Source organism: Hippocampus comes, unplaced genomic scaffold, assembly GCF_001891065.2.
Source record: "Hippocampus comes isolate QL1 unplaced genomic scaffold, H_comes_QL1_v1.1 scaffold261, whole genome shotgun sequence".
Classification (NCBI taxonomy): Eukaryota; Metazoa; Chordata; class Actinopteri; order Syngnathiformes; family Syngnathidae; genus Hippocampus; species Hippocampus comes.
In genome coordinates, this window is record NW_017805824.1 from 2,446,138 (window position 1) to 2,468,786 (window position 22,649).

Sequence of the window (22,649 nt, forward strand, 5' to 3'; positions counted from 1 at the left end):
GGGGGGGGACTCAATTGCAAAGAAGCCAATTATTTTGGAGAAACTGCTTGTTTGCACTTTTTAGTGTTATTTTTGGTTCACTCCAATTGTGTTATGCTTTGCAATCAATCTCAAAATGTGTTTTCCCCAGTCGTTTCTTATTTTATACCTATTTGTTGTGTGTGTGTGTGTGTGTGTGTGTGTGTGTGTGTGTGTGTGTGTGTGTGTGTGTGTGTGTGTGGGTGAGACAATAAGGCACTGTAGTTGATATTTGGTACCATTTGGAAGGAAACTTGTACAATAAAAGGTTATGCAAGAAGCACAGGTCACCACCCGGCCCATCCATCTCCTCAGACTTGTGTATCCTCCTCTCAAACTTTTCAGGATGCTTTTTGCTCTCACAAACAAGCAAACACTGTATTGTTTCGCAACGTAAAGTGTGCTTACCGCTGCAGATATACCAACAAATATTAGTAGCTGTTTCTGCCGAAACATGTTAAGCTCTTCTTTTTTTTTTCACTTGTTGACAAAAAGAGTAAATAATGGATTTGACATTTTGTCTTGTTCTTTTGCTTCAGGGTAAATAACCATCTTGGGTTGTGTTTCTTTTTCCCCTCTTGCATCATGTGTGAATGTTTTGTCCCCTCAGGGAGCGAAAGGAGAACATCCAGAATACCAAAGATGGCTCCCGTCCATTTAGACATCCCATTTTCAAATAGCTTTACCAGAGGAGGTGAGTGTCACACAATGCTCTAAATTAAAAAGCAACGGATGCAGTTTTGTTGTATCTCCAGACACAAACTTTACATCATAATCCATGATAACGTGCATATTGTGAAGTAAGCAATAACTAAAAATAAAACAACAAAATGAGTCGACTGATGACTGGACCATGACTTGTATTGACTTGTTGTCAGATAAATATTACTGTAAATGTAATCACACAAGAATGTGAAGCGTTCAGAAGAGTCCATTAGCACTGAATGTTTGATCTTGACCTAAAGACATTGTGCTTAATGTCAGTGTATATCTCAGGAATTAGTCATTAGATCAAGGTCAAAGGTGAAAAGGCATTTAGGCTAAATCTTCATTTTGGGACAGATTACTCAAGGTTGTTGATCCATACAGTTAGTGCTCAAATAAATGCTCGCACTGTGTTTGCCCCCAGAAGAAGAGTGACAATGCCAAGAAAATGTCAAAACCTAACTGGTTTCATTCATCTAGCAAACTTATGAAATCGGTGATTATGTTGCTTCATTCTCCCAGCACATTCTTTTTCAAATCCCAACTGGCTGCTCCAAAGGTGGCCGTAACCTTAATCACTGCAGTGGGTTGGGACACGTAATCCACCTCCAATTAATCGGCATGCTCCCACATTAGTTCTTTGTAAATTGCCTGGATGACCTTTCCAAAAAAATGTAGCCACATTCCAGAGCGTTTTTCTTATGAGCCTTCAATCCTGTCATGGCAGTGCTGGAATAAATGGAGCAAGAATGCTTTTTTGAGATTACATTGCAGTGTGTTTTCAATGTTTTTGAAATATTTCTATTGTTAAAAAAAACAAAAAGAAACACTGAGAGTCTTCCAGAAACCTGCATATCAATCATTTTCATGCCAGTGTGGTGTGTGTGTTTGTGGAGTGAACCATTACATACATTATCTCACTACCAGACATAACCGCGAATGTCGTGCATGCAACCCATATGACTCATTTTCAAAATATAAAGGTTTTTAAATGGGCCGTGCAATTGTTGACCTTTAGCTCTAACTCTTCATTCCGACCATGCATGACCGTGTGCGCTATGTCAAGATTAAATGTTTTTATGACACTGACGTTCGTTATTTTTCATGTTCATCTTGACCTCTTCTACACAACCGCCACGCAGTGCTTGAGTACAGAGATAAACTATTCACTCACTCAAACCCAAAACCTACCAATCAGGAGAGAATCCACAACCAAGGTAGAGTGCAACTGCCCCCCCCCCTCCTGCCCCCCCTGTCCTCCCCCGCTTTCTCTTTCAAAGCTGAGTTTCATTCTAACACCTCAGCTGTCCTCTCAAAAACTAACAAGACACCAGGCATATCGCCATTCCCCAAAGTGCCTCTGAGCCACTAATGACTAATCATCACTGGAGTGAAATAAGTGCACCTCTGGGAGCTGCGGTTTTTCCCAAACCCAAGTGGCCGCTCTGATCTGGCCTATTCCACGGCTAATATGTTGGCTCAGCAAGGCCCGCTGTGGTCAGTTGGAAGCCAAGTACTGACTGCGGAGGGAAGGAAGCAGTTTATCCTGGCAGACCATCATGAATCAAATGAAATGAGGCACCTCTGACCGTGCACGTAGTTCAGTGAAGACAGCCCAGATAAAAATCTCGATGAAATTCAAAAGGAATAACTCATTCTAGTCCCAGCGAAGCAGCAAGACAATAAACACCAATTGGTTGTAGGATTTCTCCCATCATTCATTACTTCAAACTGTCTGGGATCATTTTTGAAATGTCAACTTGAGATGTTTCATTTTAGCTGGAGTCAGAGGTTGCCGGAGTTTGTTTTTAGCACTCTCGGGTCATAATGGTGAAGATATCTTGAAGTAATCAGTTTTGATGTTAAACCAGGAAAAGGTGTTCACTTAGCTGACATAGTCACACTCTATGGGCAAAGGTATTAGGACATACAATACACTGGGGCCTTGAGATAGAAGTCACCTTACTTACGAGGTTTCCGCGATATGACTCATTGGTCGGATTAGTATTTTTGCTTTGACTTGCAAGCAAAATTTGAGATATGAGCTTTGTTGAGTGGCAGTGAACTCAACAAGCGCATGTTTGGCAGATCATGAATAAATCTTTAAAAACACCAACAACAAAAAAAAAACTGGCTCCAGGCTGTTTATTTGCAATTCCAATTGAAGTTTACTGTCAGACCGAACCGAACATAGAGATTTACATATTATGCATTTCAAGGGACAGTGTGTAGAAAGTTAGATGTTTTCAATAATTTACAAAATCATCACAAAAATAATACAACATTAAGTTTTGACATGACTTATCATCCATCCATCCATCAATCATCTGAACCACTGATCGTCACAAGGGTCGCGGATGTGCTGCAGCCTAACCCTCTCTTTGGGTAGCAGGCGAGCTACACCCTGAACTGGTTGCCAGCCAATTGTAGGGCACACAGAGACAAACAACCATTCGCGCTCACAATCACACCTAGGGACAATTTAGAGTGTTCAATCAGCCTGCCATTCATGTTTTTGGAATGTGGGAGGAAACCAGAGTACCCGGAGAAAAATCCATGCAGGCACGGGGAGAACATGCAAACTCCACACAGCACAGCCGGAGGCCGGATTCAAACCCTCAACCTCTGTACCCTGAGGCGGATGCGCTAACCACTCAGTTGTATGCAACCTTTTGACTGCAACTGTATCTCTCGATCTTAACCTGAATTCCTAATCAATTTGGACAATTCCATACTTCCAAATTTCAGAGGTTGGGTTTGGGAGAACTGTAGAATCATGATCTTAAGTCCATAAAATAACTTTGGCAATAAGTAGAACAAAGATTTTGAGTTCGGCCCCTTCATACAATATCAAAATGTTCAGCTGAAATAACTAGACAGACACTTATCCTGCTCAGTGTGATGTCTCTGTGACCCAATACCTTTGTCGTTGTGTATCTTTTTTATGGCAGCAGACAGAAAAAAAAAAAAAACTTAAAAAAAATGGTTGCAAGGGATTACTGTGAAATGTCCTTCCCTTCAGTAGTTCATGATGTTTTCGATGCATGCTGGTTTTTCCAAGGAACTGCTTGTGGATTTAGTGACACGCTAAAAAAAACAATCCATCACCTCCTGCATCTAACATCTCATTGACCGATTCAAGGTGCAAACGTCTTTGCTGGTGCATGTAAAGAATGAAGGTGTTTACGTTATCCTGTTTGCTGCCTGTAAACTCCTTCTGCATGTCTTCATCACTCAGTCTTAGTTTGTTTGACAGCATGTGTACATCAGGGCCATTGTGAATGAACACGTGAGTGTGTGTATGTGTGTTGTGATTTTTGTTTGTGTCTCTGTGTTTTTACAGGCATGTGGGCCAGCCTGCGCTCCAGCAGCAGGCTGAGCCAGCACCCATCCACAGTAAGCGTGGGCGCCAGACTCGCAGGGAAAGATTTGGCACCCCCTGCAGGGAGTAACAGCCTACAGGCCCAGCTACTCAAACAGCAAGCTGCCTTCTATGTGTTTGGTGAAAAGTCACATTTGAAGGTAAGAATGGAGAATCCACAGGGCAACTTTTGCCAAAAGTTGTACGAAGAAGTTCAACACGCTTTCTTTTGACACAAAACTGATAACATTTAGAGCAGTTACATCGAACTGTAATTCCTTATCGCTGTGCGGCAGAGAAAGATCATCGGGTGTGTCATAGCAAGAAGAGGTCAGAAAACTTATTTGCTTTAAAAAATATATGTAGTTTTTAGTTTTGATTAATCTATATTTGCCAGCAGTGTACAGTGACTAATTGTCAGTCCATCACGCCATCAGTTATTTTAACCACGCCTTCCGTTATTGCTAAATTACACAATTTTAGGATCAGTACATTTCACCAGTCTCTCAGTCAGTCCAAAAAAAAAAAGGTCACAGTCCAACAGATGAAAAATTCTATATGATTAAAATGGTAAATGAAGTGCACTATCTATCAGTGTAGCTACATTGTATACAGCAGGAGCTATATACGATGTAGCTACACTGATGCGTGCTGGCGGCTGCCTGCCGCTATTGTAACTTCTAAAACGTCAAAACGTTAAACGGTTTTCAAGTTTAAAATGGCTGACTTCAACCCGGATCCCACTCCGCAGAATCCAATCCAAGTCGCTCGCAATCATGCTCCTGTCTATAAATTCATCCATTATCTGTCAGACCAAATGCAAGCTTTTGCTTTCTCTGTCTCTTTGTCCTTCTCCTCCTCCTCTTCTCCTCCTCCTCCTTTTTCGTCTGCATACCGCCACCTGTACTGGAACCGCAAAGCGTTCCATATATGCATATTTGCAGTCTGCTCGAAGCAACCCCAGTGTACACACACGAGACAGGCGGCGCATGTTTCTGTCAGCCGTCAGTGACGGATTAACAGAGCTTCCATCGGACGGACGAACTGCCCACCATATACAAATAACTGCACTAGCACTTTACACAAATGGTATTAAGTCATTAAGATTGCTTTTCAGCATTTACACATAAGAATAAATATTGCTCAACCACAGACAAATAAGCACTGTCAGTCATTTTATATTTTGGTGGGGATACTATGAGGTTTTCCTAATGTAAAATGTTTTCCTTCGTTCAACATAAAAGTGATGAAAAATTGGATTTGGATTCAGATTTGTCCTGGAGAAAGCACAGCGTATATTACACGGAAAGACCCGTGCTGTGTGTTACTTTGTGCAGGGCCTCAGAGTGGACACCTCTCTGAACTGTGAACTGGTACCGGTGGACTTCTCAGACATGCGGCAAGTGAAGAGCTCCTTTAAGAAGCTGCTGAGGGCTTGCGCTCCCAGTGCCAACTCCTCCGACTCCGAAGACTCCTTCCTCAAAGCTTTGGAAGACTCGGAATGGATCCTGCAGGTGACGATTTTTTTTTTTTTTTTTTCATCGAGCTTTTTGTGCAATGTCCGTCATGTCGGTCTTCGCTCTGACCCTCTGTAGACTTTGTTCCTTTTTCGGATATGTATTCGTCATGGTCAAAAAGTAGACAAGAAGTAACAAAGCAACATTTATAAGGGATTAACTGCTGAGATAAATTGTCCATATGCCCATTTGTCACAGCTTCACAAGATCCTGCAGCTGGCTCTCTTTTTGGTGGAGCTCCTGGACAGCGGCTCATCTGTTCTGCTCAGTCTGGAGGACGGCTGGGACATCACCACACAAGTGAGAATGTTGCACAAGTAGGGCCTTTTTTTCCTTAAAAAAAAAAAAAGTAGAAAAGAAGACAGATGCATAAGATTTCCAAAGAAATTGGAAAGTTGGCACCTTGAGAAACTAAAACAGACATTTTGTCTTTCCCAGAAAGCATTAAAGCAGTCATACAAATACAAACATCACATTCACGCCTGAGGGAAGCTTAGAATCTTCAATTAACCCAACTTGCATGTTTTTGGATTGCGCCAGTAAAACGGAATAACTGGCGTAGACCCACACATTCATGAAGAGAGAAAGGGTTGAGCTGAGAGTTGAAACTCAGGACCTTAGTCTATGGCTGTGGACGTGCTCACCACATGGCCCAATCTGCTGACTCCACTGGGCGAAGCAATGATTTAAAATAGCCTTCAATGATAGTGTAGCCTTTATGAAAGTAATACACTTGATAAAAATGTGGTTTCCCGTTACGTTTGTGTGATTTCGCAATCATCCAGGTTATGGTAATCTGCAAAGGTTGAAACGAGGCAACGGGACTCTTGTTGACAGTTCCGCAACATTAAGGCTATAAATATGAAAAGATGTAATTCCTCATTCCCGTTCGAAATGGTCAAACATTGAGCGCTCTATGAAATTGAAAGAGTCCGCATTCAAACACTTTCTGACGCTGGATGGCCGCTTCTCCTTTTTCATGACCGCCGTTCTCATAAAATGGGTTAAGCCCGACGTGAAAGCAAGCTGGCTGTGTCAAAAGCGATAGATCTCATTGAGGTTGCCTTTTGTTTTTCCTGCCATGGTTTGCTTTCTCTTGAGTATCTCATTCCCAAACACAGTCCAAAAAGTCCCTCAAAATCCCCCCGTGAGTCAAAATATTGCAAGGTATGGAGGCTCTGACCCCACTTCAGAGCAGCCCGTGTAAGAATCACAAAAATGTTTTCTCAGCTCATCTTCCAGCCGATTGTGTCACTGTTGAACTCATCGTGCAAAGACGGATTTTGAGAAGGGTTGAGGTTCTTAAAGCCTGATGTCACCAAATTGTGCTGAATTCAACCCGAATGGTTTCTGATTGTGTTTCCAAGGCATGTAAACACTTGTCAGGGTCCTTTCCGTGTCCACGTTTCGTCATGCTCATTGCTCATATTTTCCATGTTGGTGTTGCAAGCGCGCGGCCATCAGAAGTGTTTACGGGGTGTCTAAAGCCCCGGACTGCTGTCTAAAGTACACTTTGAGGGTGCCTCATACCAGGCTCATGTTGGTCCTGAGACATTCTCTCTCTACGGGACACCGGCTTCGTCTCGCAACGGTCCTGGTCAGGCCCGCGCGGCCAAATGGCGTCCATGTGCTCTGGCTTCTCTCTCCACGGGCCATAGACACCCAGCAGACAGGATACACGACTTTCTTTTCTGCTATTCCCCCCCAAGTCCTCATTTTTGTCTCTGTGGTCTGCCTGTAATTTAAGTGCCTCGTATCTGTGCCAGGGCGCCAGCGGCTTTCTCTGTCACTTAGTGTTGGACGCTAGAGTAAAGCCCGCCGGCAAGCCATGAATCCCCCCGCACTCCTCTCATTCCATCTCTGTCAGGGCTCATTAAAGCGTCGGAGGTGACATGGGCAGGAAGGCCCGCCAAACATATTGCATGTGTGGGCAAGTGGCGTGAGCCTGAATTTAACTAGCCTTTGTTATATAAGTGTTATTGATAACAGATGATCGGTTTGACATTGGCATCCGCTTCAAAGCGGGGGTGCATGTATGCCATGTATGACAAATATGCCCGGCGCTGCTTTGTGACTGGTCTTTTAGCAAGCCGCCTCTTCCCTTTCAGTGGTAAAATGATTAACTGCCATTTTTTCCCTCTAAAATGATTATGAAATGCTGTCTGATGACAAGAAATCCCTTTCCAAAAGTGTCAAACTGTCAGTCTTCATCACCATCTAAAAGGCAGAGCTCATTCATGAAAAACGGTGATTTCCTGGCTTGAATATCAAGTTAGCGTTAAAGAATCCGCTATTGATGACATTTTAATTCCACACGGTATACACAGTACACTCTCTGTCTACAACATTAGATACACCGAGCCTTCAAATGTTGTGAAGCAAAACTCGGTTTGACATTTTTACAGCGAGGCTGTGTTTTAACAACTGATTCTCATGAGGACACCGCAATTTTCATGGAAACTCACATTTGAATTGTCATCTCATCATTCCACCTTTTTTTTTTTTTTTTTTTTTTGTGTCATCTGTACAGGTGGTGTCTTTAGTGCAGCTCCTGAGTGACCCTTTCTACCGCACTCTGGAGGGCTTTCACGTGCTGTTGGAGAAAGAGTGGCTCTCCTTCGGCCACAAGTTTAGCCAACGAAGCAACCTGAGTCCCAGCAGTCAGGGCAGCGGCTTTACACCCATCTTTCTGCAATTCTTGGACTGTGTGCACCAGGTGAGTATTTATACTAGCAAAGATGCGTCCACCTCTCTTTCTAAATGAACCCAAATCATTCATATCTTCTACATGAGCTCATCACATTCACAAAGACAGAATAGATGTGAGGGCGAAGAAAGGAACAAGCGCAAAGCCATGCATTTGCTTTCGTTTTGCGCTTGCAATTCCCAAGCGTGATTTCAACGGCGTCTCGCACCAGCGAAGGCTGTGGCCCAGATGCTGCGTGAACCCCGTGATCGGCATAGAACTGTCTGTGCTCGCGTGTTTCAGCATCTCTTCGCATTTGGAGCAACACGTGAAAAAGTACCGTTTGGGGGATTGAGAGGAAGGCTCATGTGTGCGTGTGGGGCTTTTGGAGGGGGCTTTAAGAATGAAGTGCAAACACATGAGGTTCACGCTAAAATGCTTACTTTAGACAATATTGTGTATTAATGTGCACACCCACTGACATCAACGCATAGTTTCTGCATTTGTCTTTTGAAAGGGTAGTTTTGGCAGATGACAGGAGTGGGGGTGCGGGAGGTGGGGTGGGGGTGGGGGTGTCTCTGGAGCGTTCTAAACAACGGGATTTCAGATAAGAGCTGAAAATAGAAGTGCCTCATGTCCAAAACAGCTGTTGTTTTCGCCAGCAGACCCAGGTGGCCTCAAATGTTCAATGGCCACTTCACTCTGTTGGGTGGGAAGATTGGCACTTGATGACTGTCTAGCTTCAGATCATGCAGTGATGACATAGTTTGCCCCCAAAAGACCAACCTCACTTCTTTCCTGTTCAAAATTAAGTCATTCCGGCCCTGGTGGGGCGTAATGCCACTAGGATATGGTTCAGCTGTCATACTGGAGCTTCCTTTTTCCGGTCTCACCAGTGTTGGGCAAATTATTCAGTAAAAGTAATGGATTACGTGCACCAAGTCCGTGACGTACAATCTCATCAGTGATCGGCAAATTGGTTTCCAGTTACCTTCCTGCTTCAGTCACAACAGTGGGAAAAATGAACAGAAAAGCTGGAGCACATAAACTGCCAGAAAAGTGTAACTATAAAGTGAGGGATAATTTTTTTAGTGCAAGACCACGTCGAGTGGCTCAAATGTGCACCATTTGATCGAGCAACTTTAGATAGTACTCATTTTTCTGGCATATTCCCACTGTTGGGAATGGAGCGGGAAGTTAATCGTCCGCTATTTTGCCAATCACTGGGGAGATGTCAAGGATCTGATGCACGTCGTAGTTCCAAGTAACTGAATTGAATCGGTACCTGAAATACTTTAAACAACTGACTGACAGACATAGACATACTAAATAAAGTCAGAAAATGTCACACAGCTTCCAGACAGCGGCAGGTTCTGGCATGCGCCATACGTGAGGTTGCACTGGGCAGCGTTTCTGAGATGGGCAACAACATGGGGGTTTGTGATGGTGGGGTATCATTCAAGCGGGGGTCCGCCACTGCTTGCTTACAGAATATTGGTACGTGCTATACTTAGGTTATTTCCAACCCTGCATTAACTGTGTTTGTGTATTTGTGTGTAACCTGTCAGATTTTGATGCAGCATCCTGTGGAGTTTGAGTTCAATCAGTACTATCTCAAGTTCCTGGCCTATCATCACATCTCCAACCGCTTCAAGAACTTCCTGTTGGACTCAGACTACGAGCGCTTGGAACATGGTGGGTCTTCTTTTGCATCCAAACCAGCAGATTGTTTTTTGATAAATGTTTTTTGATTAATATTTATTTTTATTGGACCCTTTGTTGCCGCTGTTATCATCTCACGTCATTCTCATTCACGCTCCCTGGCCAGATGACAAATCCCTTTGCAATTCCATCTTTTCAACACAAAGAAAGCAATCTGTGGAAGCAATAATTCTTGTTGTGTCTTCTCTTATTGTCTGACAGGCCTGTTATTTGACGATAAGGGTGACAAGCAGGCGAGGAAAGGCATCTGCATCTGGGAGTGCATCAACAGGATCCATCGGCGGAGTCCGATCTTCTTCAACTATCTGTACAACGCATCAGAGAGCGAAGTGAGTTTCTCTCTCGGGGTGCACTTTGTCTCAGTGCTTTTTCATCCTGACATGGTATGAGATGATCCACCATCCATTTTCAACCACTTCATCCAATTGCAAAAAAAGGTAAACTCTTACTTTTATGCCTCTCTTCACAAGAATAATACATCTATAATGCAGTGGTGCCTTGAGGTACAAGCTTGTTTTGTGACCGCATTCGTAACTCAAATGATCCTTTCCCACCGAAATGAATGATAATACCTTTAATACGTTCCAGTCTGACCCCAAAAAACAGAACAAAAAAAATGTAATGTGTATTCTAATAATGAAATATAGCACTTTGTAATGTTGTTCATACTAAAAACAGACAGTAATGATTCCATTCAGTAGAATTACCAGTACAAAGAATTAAGAATATATCATATTGAACCAATTACAAATGTTGCTCCCGCCTCGGCCACCTGAGGGCAGTGTAAGACATGCAGACAGATCCAACATACTCTTCAATGAGGTGTTATGAATCCATCTTGAGTTTTGGTCAGGCCTTGACTCTTTGCCGCAGCCAATCGTATTGCAGCAGGGCTTGGCCTGCTTAGTACTTGAGTGGAATTTTGTAACACTTCAAGCCCTCTCTGAGCTCATTAGTAGGATACAAATTTTGGTAAAATCTACACAGAGGATAAAGAGTATATGAGTACTGTTATATTGTCTTTATAGTATACATGCTTTTGCTGAGCCGTTTGTGTTGAATCTGTTTCTGACAGTCACGGCTTAACACCCTGCAACATGGATGTTCATTAGCATTAGCATGACGCGAGCGTGGCCTTTCATTAGGCAGTTGATATTTTAAATTCACAGAATGTAATTTTCTTTGTTTTGTGTTTAGTTTGACAGTAAACCCTCACTGTCTGTGGCAATAAACAACTTGAGGGCTCTTTTTTTTGGATGATCTGTTCACAATTTGCCAAATAGGCTGCTAATTGTAATTTGTGGTGCCAACATACAATGCTTGCATCTCAAGACTTCCGTCTCTCTTTGGTCGCGCGTATGTCAAGTCACCGCTGCTTAAGGGAAGACCATGAAAAAAAGAAACTAAACTTAAAATGGACATCGGAATCAGAACATTCGGAACCATGCCCGAAATACTGTACCTGGGGAGGCACCCATATTAGATGACCAAGCCACCTCGTGTGGCTGCTTTTATGCGGAGGAACTGTTTAGATGACAAAGTCTTGCCACTAGCCATGATATAGAGACTATATCTCATTCTCAATCACTTTCCAGTTGCTCATTTACCACAACAGTGGTCTTCAATTGTATAATGTTTCAAAACCGTTCTGTTCTCATAGACCATTCTCAAACCATCGGTTGCCATCCCCAACCTGAAGACGTGGGACTTCTTTACCGACGAGACGCTGTCGACGGGACCGTGTTACGACTGGCGACTGATGGCGGCGAGGCCAGACAGCTCTGAGGAGCCCCAGACCATCTCCAGCAGCAAGAGGAGAATCGTGTGGCCTTGCTACAGCAGCGTGAGCCGCGCTCAGCCCGATGCCATCACCAAGCTGCTCGCTGTAAGACTTTCAAACCTCAGACTGGTTTCTCTTCTGCCATTTTTTAAAATAATCCGTTTTTTTGTGTACTACAGGACATTGAGAAGCTGGAGGGAGAGATGAACCAGACCCCCGAGAGATGGCAAACCATTCTGGACCGAGTCCTCATTAGTATCCAGGAAGACCTCAAGCAAGAAGTAAATGTCGGTCTTTCTAGCCAGCCGTAGTTTAGAGCACATGTCACCAGATCGCAGGGATATATGATTCCTACTGACTCAATTACTTAAAACAAATTAAAAAAATAAAATGACAAAAAATAGCAGACCAGGAAAATTACACTTTTACAATTCGGATTGCTTTTTTTTTTTTTTTTTTTAACCCTTTCAGGGCCAGCCGTTACTACAGTGGACAGCTTATCATGTTATCAGGTTACAGGGTGCATGAAAGGGTTCATGTTGGTGACGTGATTATATCAGCCTCAATCTGAAAGTGGCTTCAAACACATCTGAGCACAGACCTGCTAGCAACCACAATTTTTCTATCCCACTCCAAGCTTACATGAAATGGTACATCCACATCGAACAGTCAGACATCCACACTACTTTTCCTGCAGGTCGGATCACCGTTAAGTGAATGCTAGGAGCTAAGCTAACTTGGTCCCAATTGCAAAAGAAACATAGTGAATGCATTTTTTGTCTTGTGTGTAAGTGTCAGGCCCTGGGTGTGGGTTCACCACCTGCGTCTTTGGAAGAAAAAAAAAACCCTCAATTTTCCTTCTCCACCACATAATGATCTGTCGTCTTGACCGCATTCTTGTGTTTTGCAGCTCTGCAAGCAGTCTCTGTCCATTTCCGGCCTCATTCCCACAACCAGCCTGCAGGCTCTCCAGCGGCGCTCCATGCTGCACCTGCCAGACAGCAGCCTGGTGGAGGACCGCGGCACGGCCACGTCCAATGGGATCAACCGGCGCGCCGCGACACTTTACAACCAGTTCACCCCCAAGAGCGAGGAGAACAGGTGGGACGTGAGACCGGTTGGGGGTTAACAGTTGATTTACTTAGGGCAGGCCTGATCCTGAGTCACAGCTGGAGAATGTTGTGTGATATGGTGGCGGTGAAGAGGTTCAAGTACATTATCTTGGCGCTCATCTGTGGATAATTTCCCCCCCCAGTCACACTTAGGAATACTATAGTTCCCCAAGTCAACTTCCACAGATGGAATTCCAATATAGTGTTGGAGGCTTGCAATCGTACGTGAGCACTTCTCACCCTTCCTCAGCGATGCCAAGTATTGATACATGATCATTCCAAATTGATCATCTTGCATCGGCACATCCGTGACTGTTAGAATGGCTTTCTTCGAACGCTGAAGTACAGATATAAATCTCCAAAGCACATGTGTGAAACTGTTGGAGAAACCCGCAGCTGGCCCCCCTCTTAAAACGGCAAGACTGCAATGTGCACAATGCTGTGTGGGGGTCACTATTTGTTAGTGTGAGCTACATCATGCTAACAGCATCCACCACATATGGACAGCCATCCTACTAGTGAGGACAAAGAACTCAATAGTACACGGAGCCTAAGGTAGATCTATAGGATATCGCCTAATAGGGCAACTCCACGTTATACGTGTGGCAAAACTGTGCACTAGTTGACAACAACCATCTACTTGTACTACTACACACTAGGGATGGGAATCGAAAAACACTTGTTTTTGAGAACCCAGTGATTCGGCTTAGGGAAAAGAAAAAGATGCACCGCTTTGATCGTAGTAAGACCTAGTAAAGCTGTACTGTATATCAAGAAAATGGCTCTCCATACTGGCAGGTCATACGAGGGTGTCCTGTACAAACGAGGAGCCCTGCTCAAAGGTTGGAAGCCTCGTTGGTTCGTGCTAGACATTACCAAGCACCAGGTGAGGCAACTTCCCGGTAGGGGGCACCAGACAGCGTTCAGACTTTGGGACCTGGCTCATTTGTCTTTGCAGATGAGGTACTACGACACCGGCGAGGACACCAATTGTCGAGGTCACATCGAGCTGGCAGAGGTGGAGTCGGTGCTCATCGCCGCGCCGACCACCGGCGCCCCCAAACACATCAGTGAAAAGGCTTTCTTTGACGTGAGTTCACGACATTCGTGTTCTCATTTGATCCCGAAATCATCAGCGGCAAAGTATGGATCGCCGGATGCGTTCAGTTGTATTTAATTGTTTCATCCAAAATCTTTCCCGTAGTTGAAGACCAGCAAAAGAGTGTATAACTTCTGTGCGTCAGACGCAGCCAGTGCTCAGCTGTGGATGGACAAAATCCAGAACTGCATCTCTGACGCCTGAAGCACGCCGCCGGGAGGTCGAGCGAGGTTATCCGTGCCGCGCCGTGTGGGCCGGAGGGGGAGACAGCTCGTCATCCCCCCCTTTCCGACATTTTCTTTTTTAGGGACCACAGCTGCCATTACAGCTCTCTGTGGAGCAGGAGGTAGGACCACTTCAAAGCAATAAGGCTTGCTGGCCGTCCCAACTGGGCGCCATTTTGTAACGGAGAAGAAGTTATATTTTACTACCAGGAGAAGTTACTGCTGCTCCGTGTTTATTGCACAACACGACAAGGCAATTTGTTGCACTTATCATCCCCCCCTTTCCGACATTTTCTTTTTTAGGGACCACAGCTGCCATTACAGCTCTCTGTGGAGCAGGAGGTAGGACCACTTCAAAGCAATAAGGCTTGCTGGCCGTCCCAACTGGGCGCCATTTTGTAACGGAGAAGAAGTTATATTTTACTACCAGGAGAAGTTACTGCTGCTCCGTGTTTATTGCACAACACGACAAGGCAATTTGTTGCACTTAGGAACCGTATGCACTCCTGAAGTGAGGCGGAAGCCATTTTGTTAGCTTTTCAATTCACACTACAAGTGAGCAGTCCCTCCAAGCTAGGTTACATGTTCAATTAAAGATGGAAGCGAAAACAACAATTTGCACAGCCAGTTCAAAAGTTACCTGACCTTGTTTTATTTAAATGTTTTTTTTTTGTGTGTGTGAAATGTCCATTAGGCCTAACAATGTTGTTTCGTGGCTTGTAAATTATTTTTTTTAAGGAAAAATTTCCGTGTCCTCGTTTGTGTAAATATTTGTCGCCTTTTGATTTTGTAAAGCAAACCTTTTCTAACCTTCCTGACGTCACTAATAATTGTTTCTTGAAAGTTACTGTTGCAAATACCCGAGTGGCCTTCTTTGTCAAAAGGAAGACTTTTTGTTTTTGTCTTTTTAGGCCTTTTAAACAAAACAATTATGTCTTTTACTGTTGCATCAAAACAAAATGAAGCAATTCAAAGATATCAGCAGCTTTGTTACTGCATCCTTTTACTGTGTTGTTGTGCCAACACTAATTGTGTTTTTTGGGGGGAAATAAACAATTGAAATGCAGATTGTGCTCTTACTGGTGCGTGCGTGCGTGCGTGCGTGCGTGCGTGCGTGCGTGTGTGTGTGTGTGTGAGTCAACCTTCTCTCACGATAGAACAACATAAGCGGCTTCATTCCCATCAGTGGTTTTCCGGAGCAATTGTGACTTGCAGTGAGTTAGTTGGCTATTTTCCTTTCAGATGGTACGCTGGCGTGGCGTGGCCGTGTTCGAGTGCTTTGTTGTTGGCTGTGAGTTCACACAGAGAGAAACTACATTTAAGTTTCAGTGTTCAGGACTGTACCATAAGAAAGACACTGGGCAAAATGGCAACCATGGGAGAGATCCCAGGCGAAAACCACTGCTGTCCAAAAAGAACACGAAGGCTCGTCTCACATTTGCCAAAAGACATCTTGATGATCCTCAAGACTTTTGTAAAAACATTCCGTGGAGTCATGAGTGGAAAATAGAACTTTATGGACGTTGTGCGGCCTGTTACGTCTGCAGTAAAAATGTTACCGCGTTTAATAAAAAGAACATTATGCCAACAGTGAAGCATGGTGGTGACAGTGTAATGGTCCGTGGCTGCTTTGTTACCTCAGGACCAGGACAACTTGCTGTGATTGATGGGACAATGAATTCTGCTGTCTACCAGAAAATCCTTAAGGAGTACATCTGACAATCAGTGTGTGCCCTCAAACTCATGCGCACTTGGATCTTGCAGCAGGACAACGATCCGAAACACCAGAAAGTCCACCTCTGAATGGCAAAAGAAAATATATATTATCGCCCAAACCCCAATTGCCCAAAGCCCAATCGCCCCGAAAATGGCTAAATTAGCCCTCAAAAGTCCTTATAAGGTCCATAAATAAAAAGCAAGTGGAAGAGTGGGAACCCTGTCCAGGTGTGACCTTAATTTAAACGGGCAGTTCATGCTAGACAACTCTCCAATATGGCGGAGTTGAAGCAATTCTGCGAAGAAGAGTGGGTCAAAATTCCTCCACAGCGATAGGAAAGACTCATCAGCAATGATTGCACACACTTGATTTCGGTTATTGCTGCCATGGTCAGAAGGTGTTGAGGGCTGAAGTTCACCAGAGAGGAAGCCGCGCACAATCAAAAAAGTTCATACGAGTGGACTGAAAAGTTTAAATGTCTGGGCAAGCGTGGACCAGGCAGAAGGAGGAGGACGTCCATCAACCTCGACCACTAAAGAAAACAATAAACAAGCTCCTTGGAAAACATGATGGTTGCATCCACCATCTAAGACTCGAACCACTTTCATGAATTGTGACCCTACTTCAAAACACCTCTTACCCCTCAGCCTCTCCACCCTCCGTAACCATTGTAGGAAGGAAGCCCTCTGACCAAATTTCAGAAAAGCTTTCCAGCAGGAACTGTGGAACCATGCCACGGCCACAGACTTTTTCTTCTCTTGTTGAATTCCTGCAAAAAGAGCCCATGAGGAGGATGCGGATATTTGCTATAATCCACTTGGACAAGCAAGCATTATTGTTGTTACGTAAGCACAATGTGGTGAATAATACTTCAACTATGTAAGCAACAATCAATACCAAATTGAGTCCAGGGCCTGTAAACTGGGCACACAGACCCAACAAGTACACAGAGATGATGCCACTTTACATCATTATGCCTCATATAATTGTGTGTGTGTGTGTGTGTGTGTGTGTGTGTGTGTGTGTGTGTGTGTGTGTGTGTGTATACACATATACATATATATATATATATATAAGATAACCTGGGACAAATAAAGGTTATCTTATCTTATATCATCTCGGGTCCTGCCTCGATAAGTGAAAAACCGCGGAGGGTTGGCTCCGCCCTAGGAATTTTTGTGTATGTGGGTACCAGCAGTTTATGTAAATAGTATTTATACTTTACATATTTGCGACAAAAACTACAGCAGTACACGTATTTATTTAAATCTTCAATTATAAAACCGTTTACTGAAATTAACATTCATCAGCATTGCCTTCTGAAAGAGACAAAGAGACTTGTGTTACTCTTACTTGCCGTTAGCCTCCAGCTAGCTCCTGGCCAGCTATCCCTGCGCAGCCGATGTGTTTATGATAAGACAATTAATCAGTATTGATGAGGAGCGGGCGAAGAGAGACGTGCTGCTTTTTTCGGACAAGCCCAATCACCCTCTCTCTCTCTGAAAAGAATCAAAAACCATGAAGTACAATTTCAATTTGTTGGTGTCTGTACATTACCATGAACAAATCGTGAAACAGAACAAGGCCTGAGGCCTGCCTTGATGCTCGTGAGTCTTGTTGATGTGTTTTTGTGGTGCCGGTGAAACTTTTGGCCCATGAGGTCACCCAGCAAATACACATCTGTCAGACTTTTTTTTTCAATGCAGAAGAATGTTCCCAATCAGTTTAGATGAGGAAATGTAGGAGATGAATCCAAATGAATTCGTTGCGGGTGATTTTCGGTGTGAAACATGAGGCGAGACAACTGGAGATGTTCTCTCGGTTGGAATGCTTGTGTGATTGTGAAAGTTGGACATGTCGGGGGAGGAAGAGGCACCGCATTTTTATTCGCTGAGATATAAATACTTTGCATACGTAGAAGAAACCATGTGCTCTTTTCGAGGAGCAGGGGTGAACTTACTATTTAGGTCAACATGGAGGATTGAGCCAACTATGTCTTAAAAAAACGATTTATATTATTTGATTGAAAGAAATGTATTGTTTTAGTCTGAATCAATGTTCTTAAAACCATTAATAAATCCGTCTTCTACCGTAATCGTTTGGACTGCACATTCGTCTTCCTTCTCACGTAATGGCCCAGTCCATCCTCTTACTGCAGATACATCAGGATTTTATTTTTTTATTGCTGTTGTTGGATTTAAAACTAAATCTGACAAAAATGTTGATAAAATATTAATTTCACCTCTGATACAGACTAATCATAATGACTAACAATCAGTTAGGTATGATGTACACGTTATATGTGCAGTGTATTATATTAATTGGCAAGATCTCTTTGTACATGATATAGCTTGATCAAATACACAGAAAGACGGCTCGTTGAACTATTTAACCTGTCACATGATTTAGCATTATGAGCTAAAAATAATGAATTAAAGAACAGTGACACCTGGTGATCCTCAAGCACAATTTGTAGCATGCAGCAATTACCGATATTGGATTTGAACAGGTGTAAATGTACAAAAAAAAATATGTCATCAATCTCCGAAAATGATGGCCAAAGTCATATGTTGGAAAAAAAATGTGCACCAAACAACTCAGGATGCTGGCCACCTCTGCTAAATTCGATCTACATTCTTAGTTAAACCGATCATTCAACTGTAACAGTCAAATGAATTGACCAATAAATATAATCAGGGTTTGGTTCAATTTTTCGTGTTTTCTGAAAAAAAAAGGTGGGTAAAATTGATTTATGAAGGTGACGATAACGACAATAAAAATGCGACGTTAAAATGTTTCGATTGAACTTTTGACACGTGTCATGACAGACTGAGTAGGATGGTCTTGTGCTGCCCTCTAGTGGACACTCGCGGTCAGAAGAAAGTAAGAAAGAAGTACAATATACAGGAGGCATGCATCTTGGATTGTATCTATTTTTTAATGAGTAAAGCAACAGTCTATCACATGCTGTGACATGATAAATGAGAAAAATGAGTCAATCCAGTACTATGCAGTAAACCATTTGGTCAATGGAGTCAAGGTACCACTGTGTGTAATCGACAAATGGGATGTGGGTGGGAAGAGAAAAAGATTTCAAATTGTTTTAAGGTGTTGTCATTGTTCCTTCATGAACTTTGACCTTGGTGATTCTTGCTCTCCTGCCAGAACTTCTTCCTCAGCTCAAGCTCCACGTCGGTCACCGAGGCCGGCCCCCAGTTGGTCACCCTCTGGGGACCCTTGTGGCCTACAAGACAACACAGTGATGTCTTTGAACCAGACGACGACAAAGTGCTCATCATGTAGGCAACAACAACACAAGCAAAAAAATCACCATGTTCTGAACTCCTCTTTCCACGCTAGTGTTATTTGATTTATACCCGGAGGACTTGCGCTATGTAAAGTTAATGGGTACAAGTAAAAGATGTTATTTTAATAACAAAATATGGTCATTGTATTATCAGCGTAATATTTCAAGTTAATTATAGTGCATTCACCAATGATTCAATAAAATAATTTAAAAAGGTTTCATATATATTTTTATTTGGTTTAAGTAATGTTTCATTTTATTTAATTTTTTATGATAAATCAATAAACCAATCAATTGGATAACCGAATAGAAAGATTTAACTGTAAAATAATTTTTATAATAGGTGAACAATTACTTCCCTCTTTAAAATTATTTATAATTCAGTTAATTATAAATCACCAATTATTTAATAAACTAATTTTCAAAACTTGGATTTTACATTTCTCATTTCAGTGTTTTATTTTATTACAATCAATCAGATTAATAAGATAATGATAAAAATCGATTTTTAAAATCCTATAATTTTCACAAAAAATATATAATTGTTTTGTAATATTCAGAAATGATTTGAGTATACTGCATTCAGCAATTATGATGTGTATGTTGTATAAAAAAATGCAAATATTAAATGTACATTTTAAATTGTTTATTTTAGCATGATGCCGTACTTTCATATTTTCAGTAAATCAAGCAATCAATGAATGACATCATTATGGCAAATAATAAATCATTCTCCATTTAACATGATTTATAAGGATTGTTTTGGTTGACCATTTCCGATAAATCAATTCACCAATTATTTCACGAGATAAACGAATAAATAAATAAAAATGACTACATCGAAAGAAAAAAAAAACTTTGTACCTGGCTGGATGAGACGCACCAGTCCTTCATGTTTGGCCACTTGGTCTTTCCACTTCTTGGTCTTGTTCGAGGCTCGCTCCAGATTCCTCGACACCTCCTGTGTGATATGGACACAGGCGCATAAGAAAGTATGTACAGGGACGCTGTCACGGGGAGAAAAGAGATGATGATTCGAAGGGCAGGTGACCGACAGGGGACCGAAGAAGTAGGAATAAATAATGGTGCAACTATCTCAGTCAATTCGGGATATGGTAGAGAAATACAGCGAAATTTCTTTCGCTAGTTCAACCCTCCTGCATTCTCATGAATGCGCACAACCAAGGGGAGGGGAAAATACAATATTGGCACCATGAAGCTCATTAGCCCATAAAAATCCATACATTAGGGTCAAAGCATTGAATACACCACAAATTAGGGCTGAACGATTTTGAAAAAATATATACAGTATATAGAAAATATTTCCAAAAATGTACAAGTGTTGTTTATCGCTTCCTCCCACATTCCAAAAAACATGGCAGGTTAACGGATGGTTGTTCGTCTCTCTGTGCCCTGCGATTGTCTGGCAATCAGTTCAGGGTGTCCCCTGCCTACTGCCCAAAGACAGCTGGGATAGGCTCCAGCACGCCCCGCGACCCTTGTGAGGATAAAGCGGATCAGATAACGGATGGATGTTTCAGCCCGAGTAGTCATTCCACAATCCCGCTGACCTCGTACTTCTGCAGAGCACCGTGTCGCTCCGTCTCCACCCTCTCCAGCTGCACCACGGCGGCCTGCAGCTCTCGCTCCTTGTCCAGCCGCTCGGCCTCCAGCTCCTGCTTCTCGGCTTGGGTTTGGCACAGCGCTTGCTTCTGCTGCAGGTGGAGGCACTCCAGCTCCGCCCTCCTGGCGGCCTCCTCCTCCAGCAGCCTGTTAGGGGAATGCACTAGTACAGTTTTTGTCATGACAGGTGCGCGTGTGTGCGCCAGACCTGGCCTGCAGCTTGCGCATGGCCTCTTCATCCTGCTTGGCCTGCCTCTCGTCTTCCAAGGCTTCCTCCAGTTGGCGGTACATGTCCTCCAACTCGCGGACACGCTGCAGGTACTGCTCCAGTTCACTGGACTGCTGGGCCACCTGCTTCTCCATCTGCTGACGCACCTGCACAAGCAAACACACACGCACTCGATGATACTAGTGTTGTGTTGTTCCCGCCTTTCATTTGCCTCCCACCCGACCAAAGCCGTGCTCAAATGCTAACCCAAGAGGCATTACGTGCAGCCGTGCCTTGAGATACGAGTGACTCAAATTACAGTACAAATTGTTCGAGATACTTGCTGTTGGTCAGCCCATGTGTTGCTTTGACTTGCAAGCAAAAACTTGAGATACAAGTTGTTTAAAAAATACAAAAGTGAAAAGTTGGATCAAGTCAAAATTTCAAAGGAAAAAACTAGAATGAAATTTTGAGCTGGTCAGTTTAACTTTTTTGTTGTTGAGAATTACAAGGTATATATTTACAACAACTTCGCCTCTGGAAAGGATGTTTAGCTTAATGCCAACTAACAATGTAAAATGCCCTAGAGGGGCTAACAAATTTGTGTCGCTATGCAACAGGTATTAGAACCCAAATGATACACACTGATAATATAGCAACACCCGCAGGCATCTATTATTTATCCTCTGCAAAAAATATTTTGAACAGTAAATACAAAATACCACAAGGTGGCAGTATCACTCTGCAAACACCAACATTCCCTTCTTTATTTTGTGTCCACCGATGTCTTCCAGAGGATTTCTACTTAATCTTTATTTTACTTACTTGTATTATATTTTTCTTTAAACTTGTATGATGGTTATGATGTTACTGGAAACATTAAAAGAAGAGTTGAGGGTGTAATGATGCGGATTATTATTTCCGAAGAAAAATCTAAATATGAAATGGTTTCCAGGTGCAACGATTAATCAACAAAGAATCGATTATCAAATAATCAGTAATTATTTTGATCACTGATGAATCCTTTTGAGACTTTGTTTCATTTCAAATTCCCCACAGGATGCACCCAAATCCTTTTGTGTCGTCTCTGATCAAGTAGAGCTCACGAATCTGACACGCACACACGCAGATGAGTCAACATCATCTTTACGCTTGTCCTTCCTGGAAGAACGGAGCCACACATGAATGATGGCAGGAGCCCAAAAATAAAACGGCTCCGTGTGTTCACCATTTTCTCTCTCTCCAGGTCCAGTCTGAAGCGATCCTGCAGATCTAGCTGAGTCTTCTTCCTCCTCTCTTCCTCGGTCGCCGCTTCAACAGCGACCGCCTCCATTTTCTGTCGGCAAAGAATCACATCAGGCCACATGGAGACAGATTTTAACTGAGCGCGGCGTGTTATTGTGGGAAATGGCACTCCATAAAAATCACCATATTGATAGTAAATGATTTGTTGTCCTATTTTAACCTAAACGGGGTCATGGTGAAACGGGACGTGACCAAAAAGCTCACATTGCAGGTGGCTATGGTACAAGATGCTATTTGCATCGAGGTTTCACTTCCCTCTTTAGCG

The 22,649-nt window shown here is 42.9% G+C and overlaps 2 protein-coding genes across 3 annotated transcripts in view; one reads left to right on the forward strand and one right to left on the reverse strand.

Annotated features, from left to right (window-relative positions):
• The window catches only part of sbf2 (SET binding factor 2), a 92,259-nt gene extending 77,789 nt beyond the window's left edge, over positions 1–14,470 (forward strand). The window contains exons 29-42 of one of the 2 annotated variants that reach the window (XM_019886633.1): positions 629–712; positions 1,866–1,940; positions 4,067–4,245; positions 5,422–5,598; positions 5,800–5,901; positions 8,132–8,317; positions 9,856–9,982; positions 10,211–10,338; positions 11,670–11,894; positions 11,969–12,070; positions 12,700–12,890; positions 13,700–13,787; positions 13,860–13,991; positions 14,106–14,470. In XM_019886633.1, the coding sequence (XP_019742192.1) occupies positions 629–712; positions 1,866–1,940; positions 4,067–4,245; positions 5,422–5,598; positions 5,800–5,901; positions 8,132–8,317; positions 9,856–9,982; positions 10,211–10,338; positions 11,670–11,894; positions 11,969–12,070; positions 12,700–12,890; positions 13,700–13,787; positions 13,860–13,991; positions 14,106–14,204 (1,895 nt within the window). In that variant the 3' untranslated portion in view covers positions 14,205–14,470. The remainder of the gene's footprint in view (positions 1–628; positions 713–1,865; positions 1,941–4,066; positions 4,246–5,421; positions 5,599–5,799; positions 5,902–8,131; positions 8,318–9,855; positions 9,983–10,210; positions 10,339–11,669; positions 11,895–11,968; positions 12,071–12,699; positions 12,891–13,699; positions 13,788–13,859; positions 13,992–14,105) is intronic. The other variant, XM_019886634.1, reaches the window with a different exon arrangement.
• Positions 14,471–18,857: 4,387 nt separating this feature from the next.
• The window catches only part of swap70a (switching B cell complex subunit SWAP70a), a 12,595-nt gene continuing 8,803 nt past the window's right edge, over positions 18,858–22,649 (reverse strand). The window contains exons 8-12 of the mRNA XM_019886650.1: positions 22,308–22,415; positions 21,080–21,246; positions 20,820–21,018; positions 20,113–20,209; positions 18,858–19,185 (exon numbers count right to left, since the gene is read on the reverse strand). Coding sequence (XP_019742209.1) covers positions 19,067–19,185; positions 20,113–20,209; positions 20,820–21,018; positions 21,080–21,246; positions 22,308–22,415 — 690 coding nt within the window. The 3' untranslated portion in view covers positions 18,858–19,066. The remainder of the gene's footprint in view (positions 19,186–20,112; positions 20,210–20,819; positions 21,019–21,079; positions 21,247–22,307; positions 22,416–22,649) is intronic.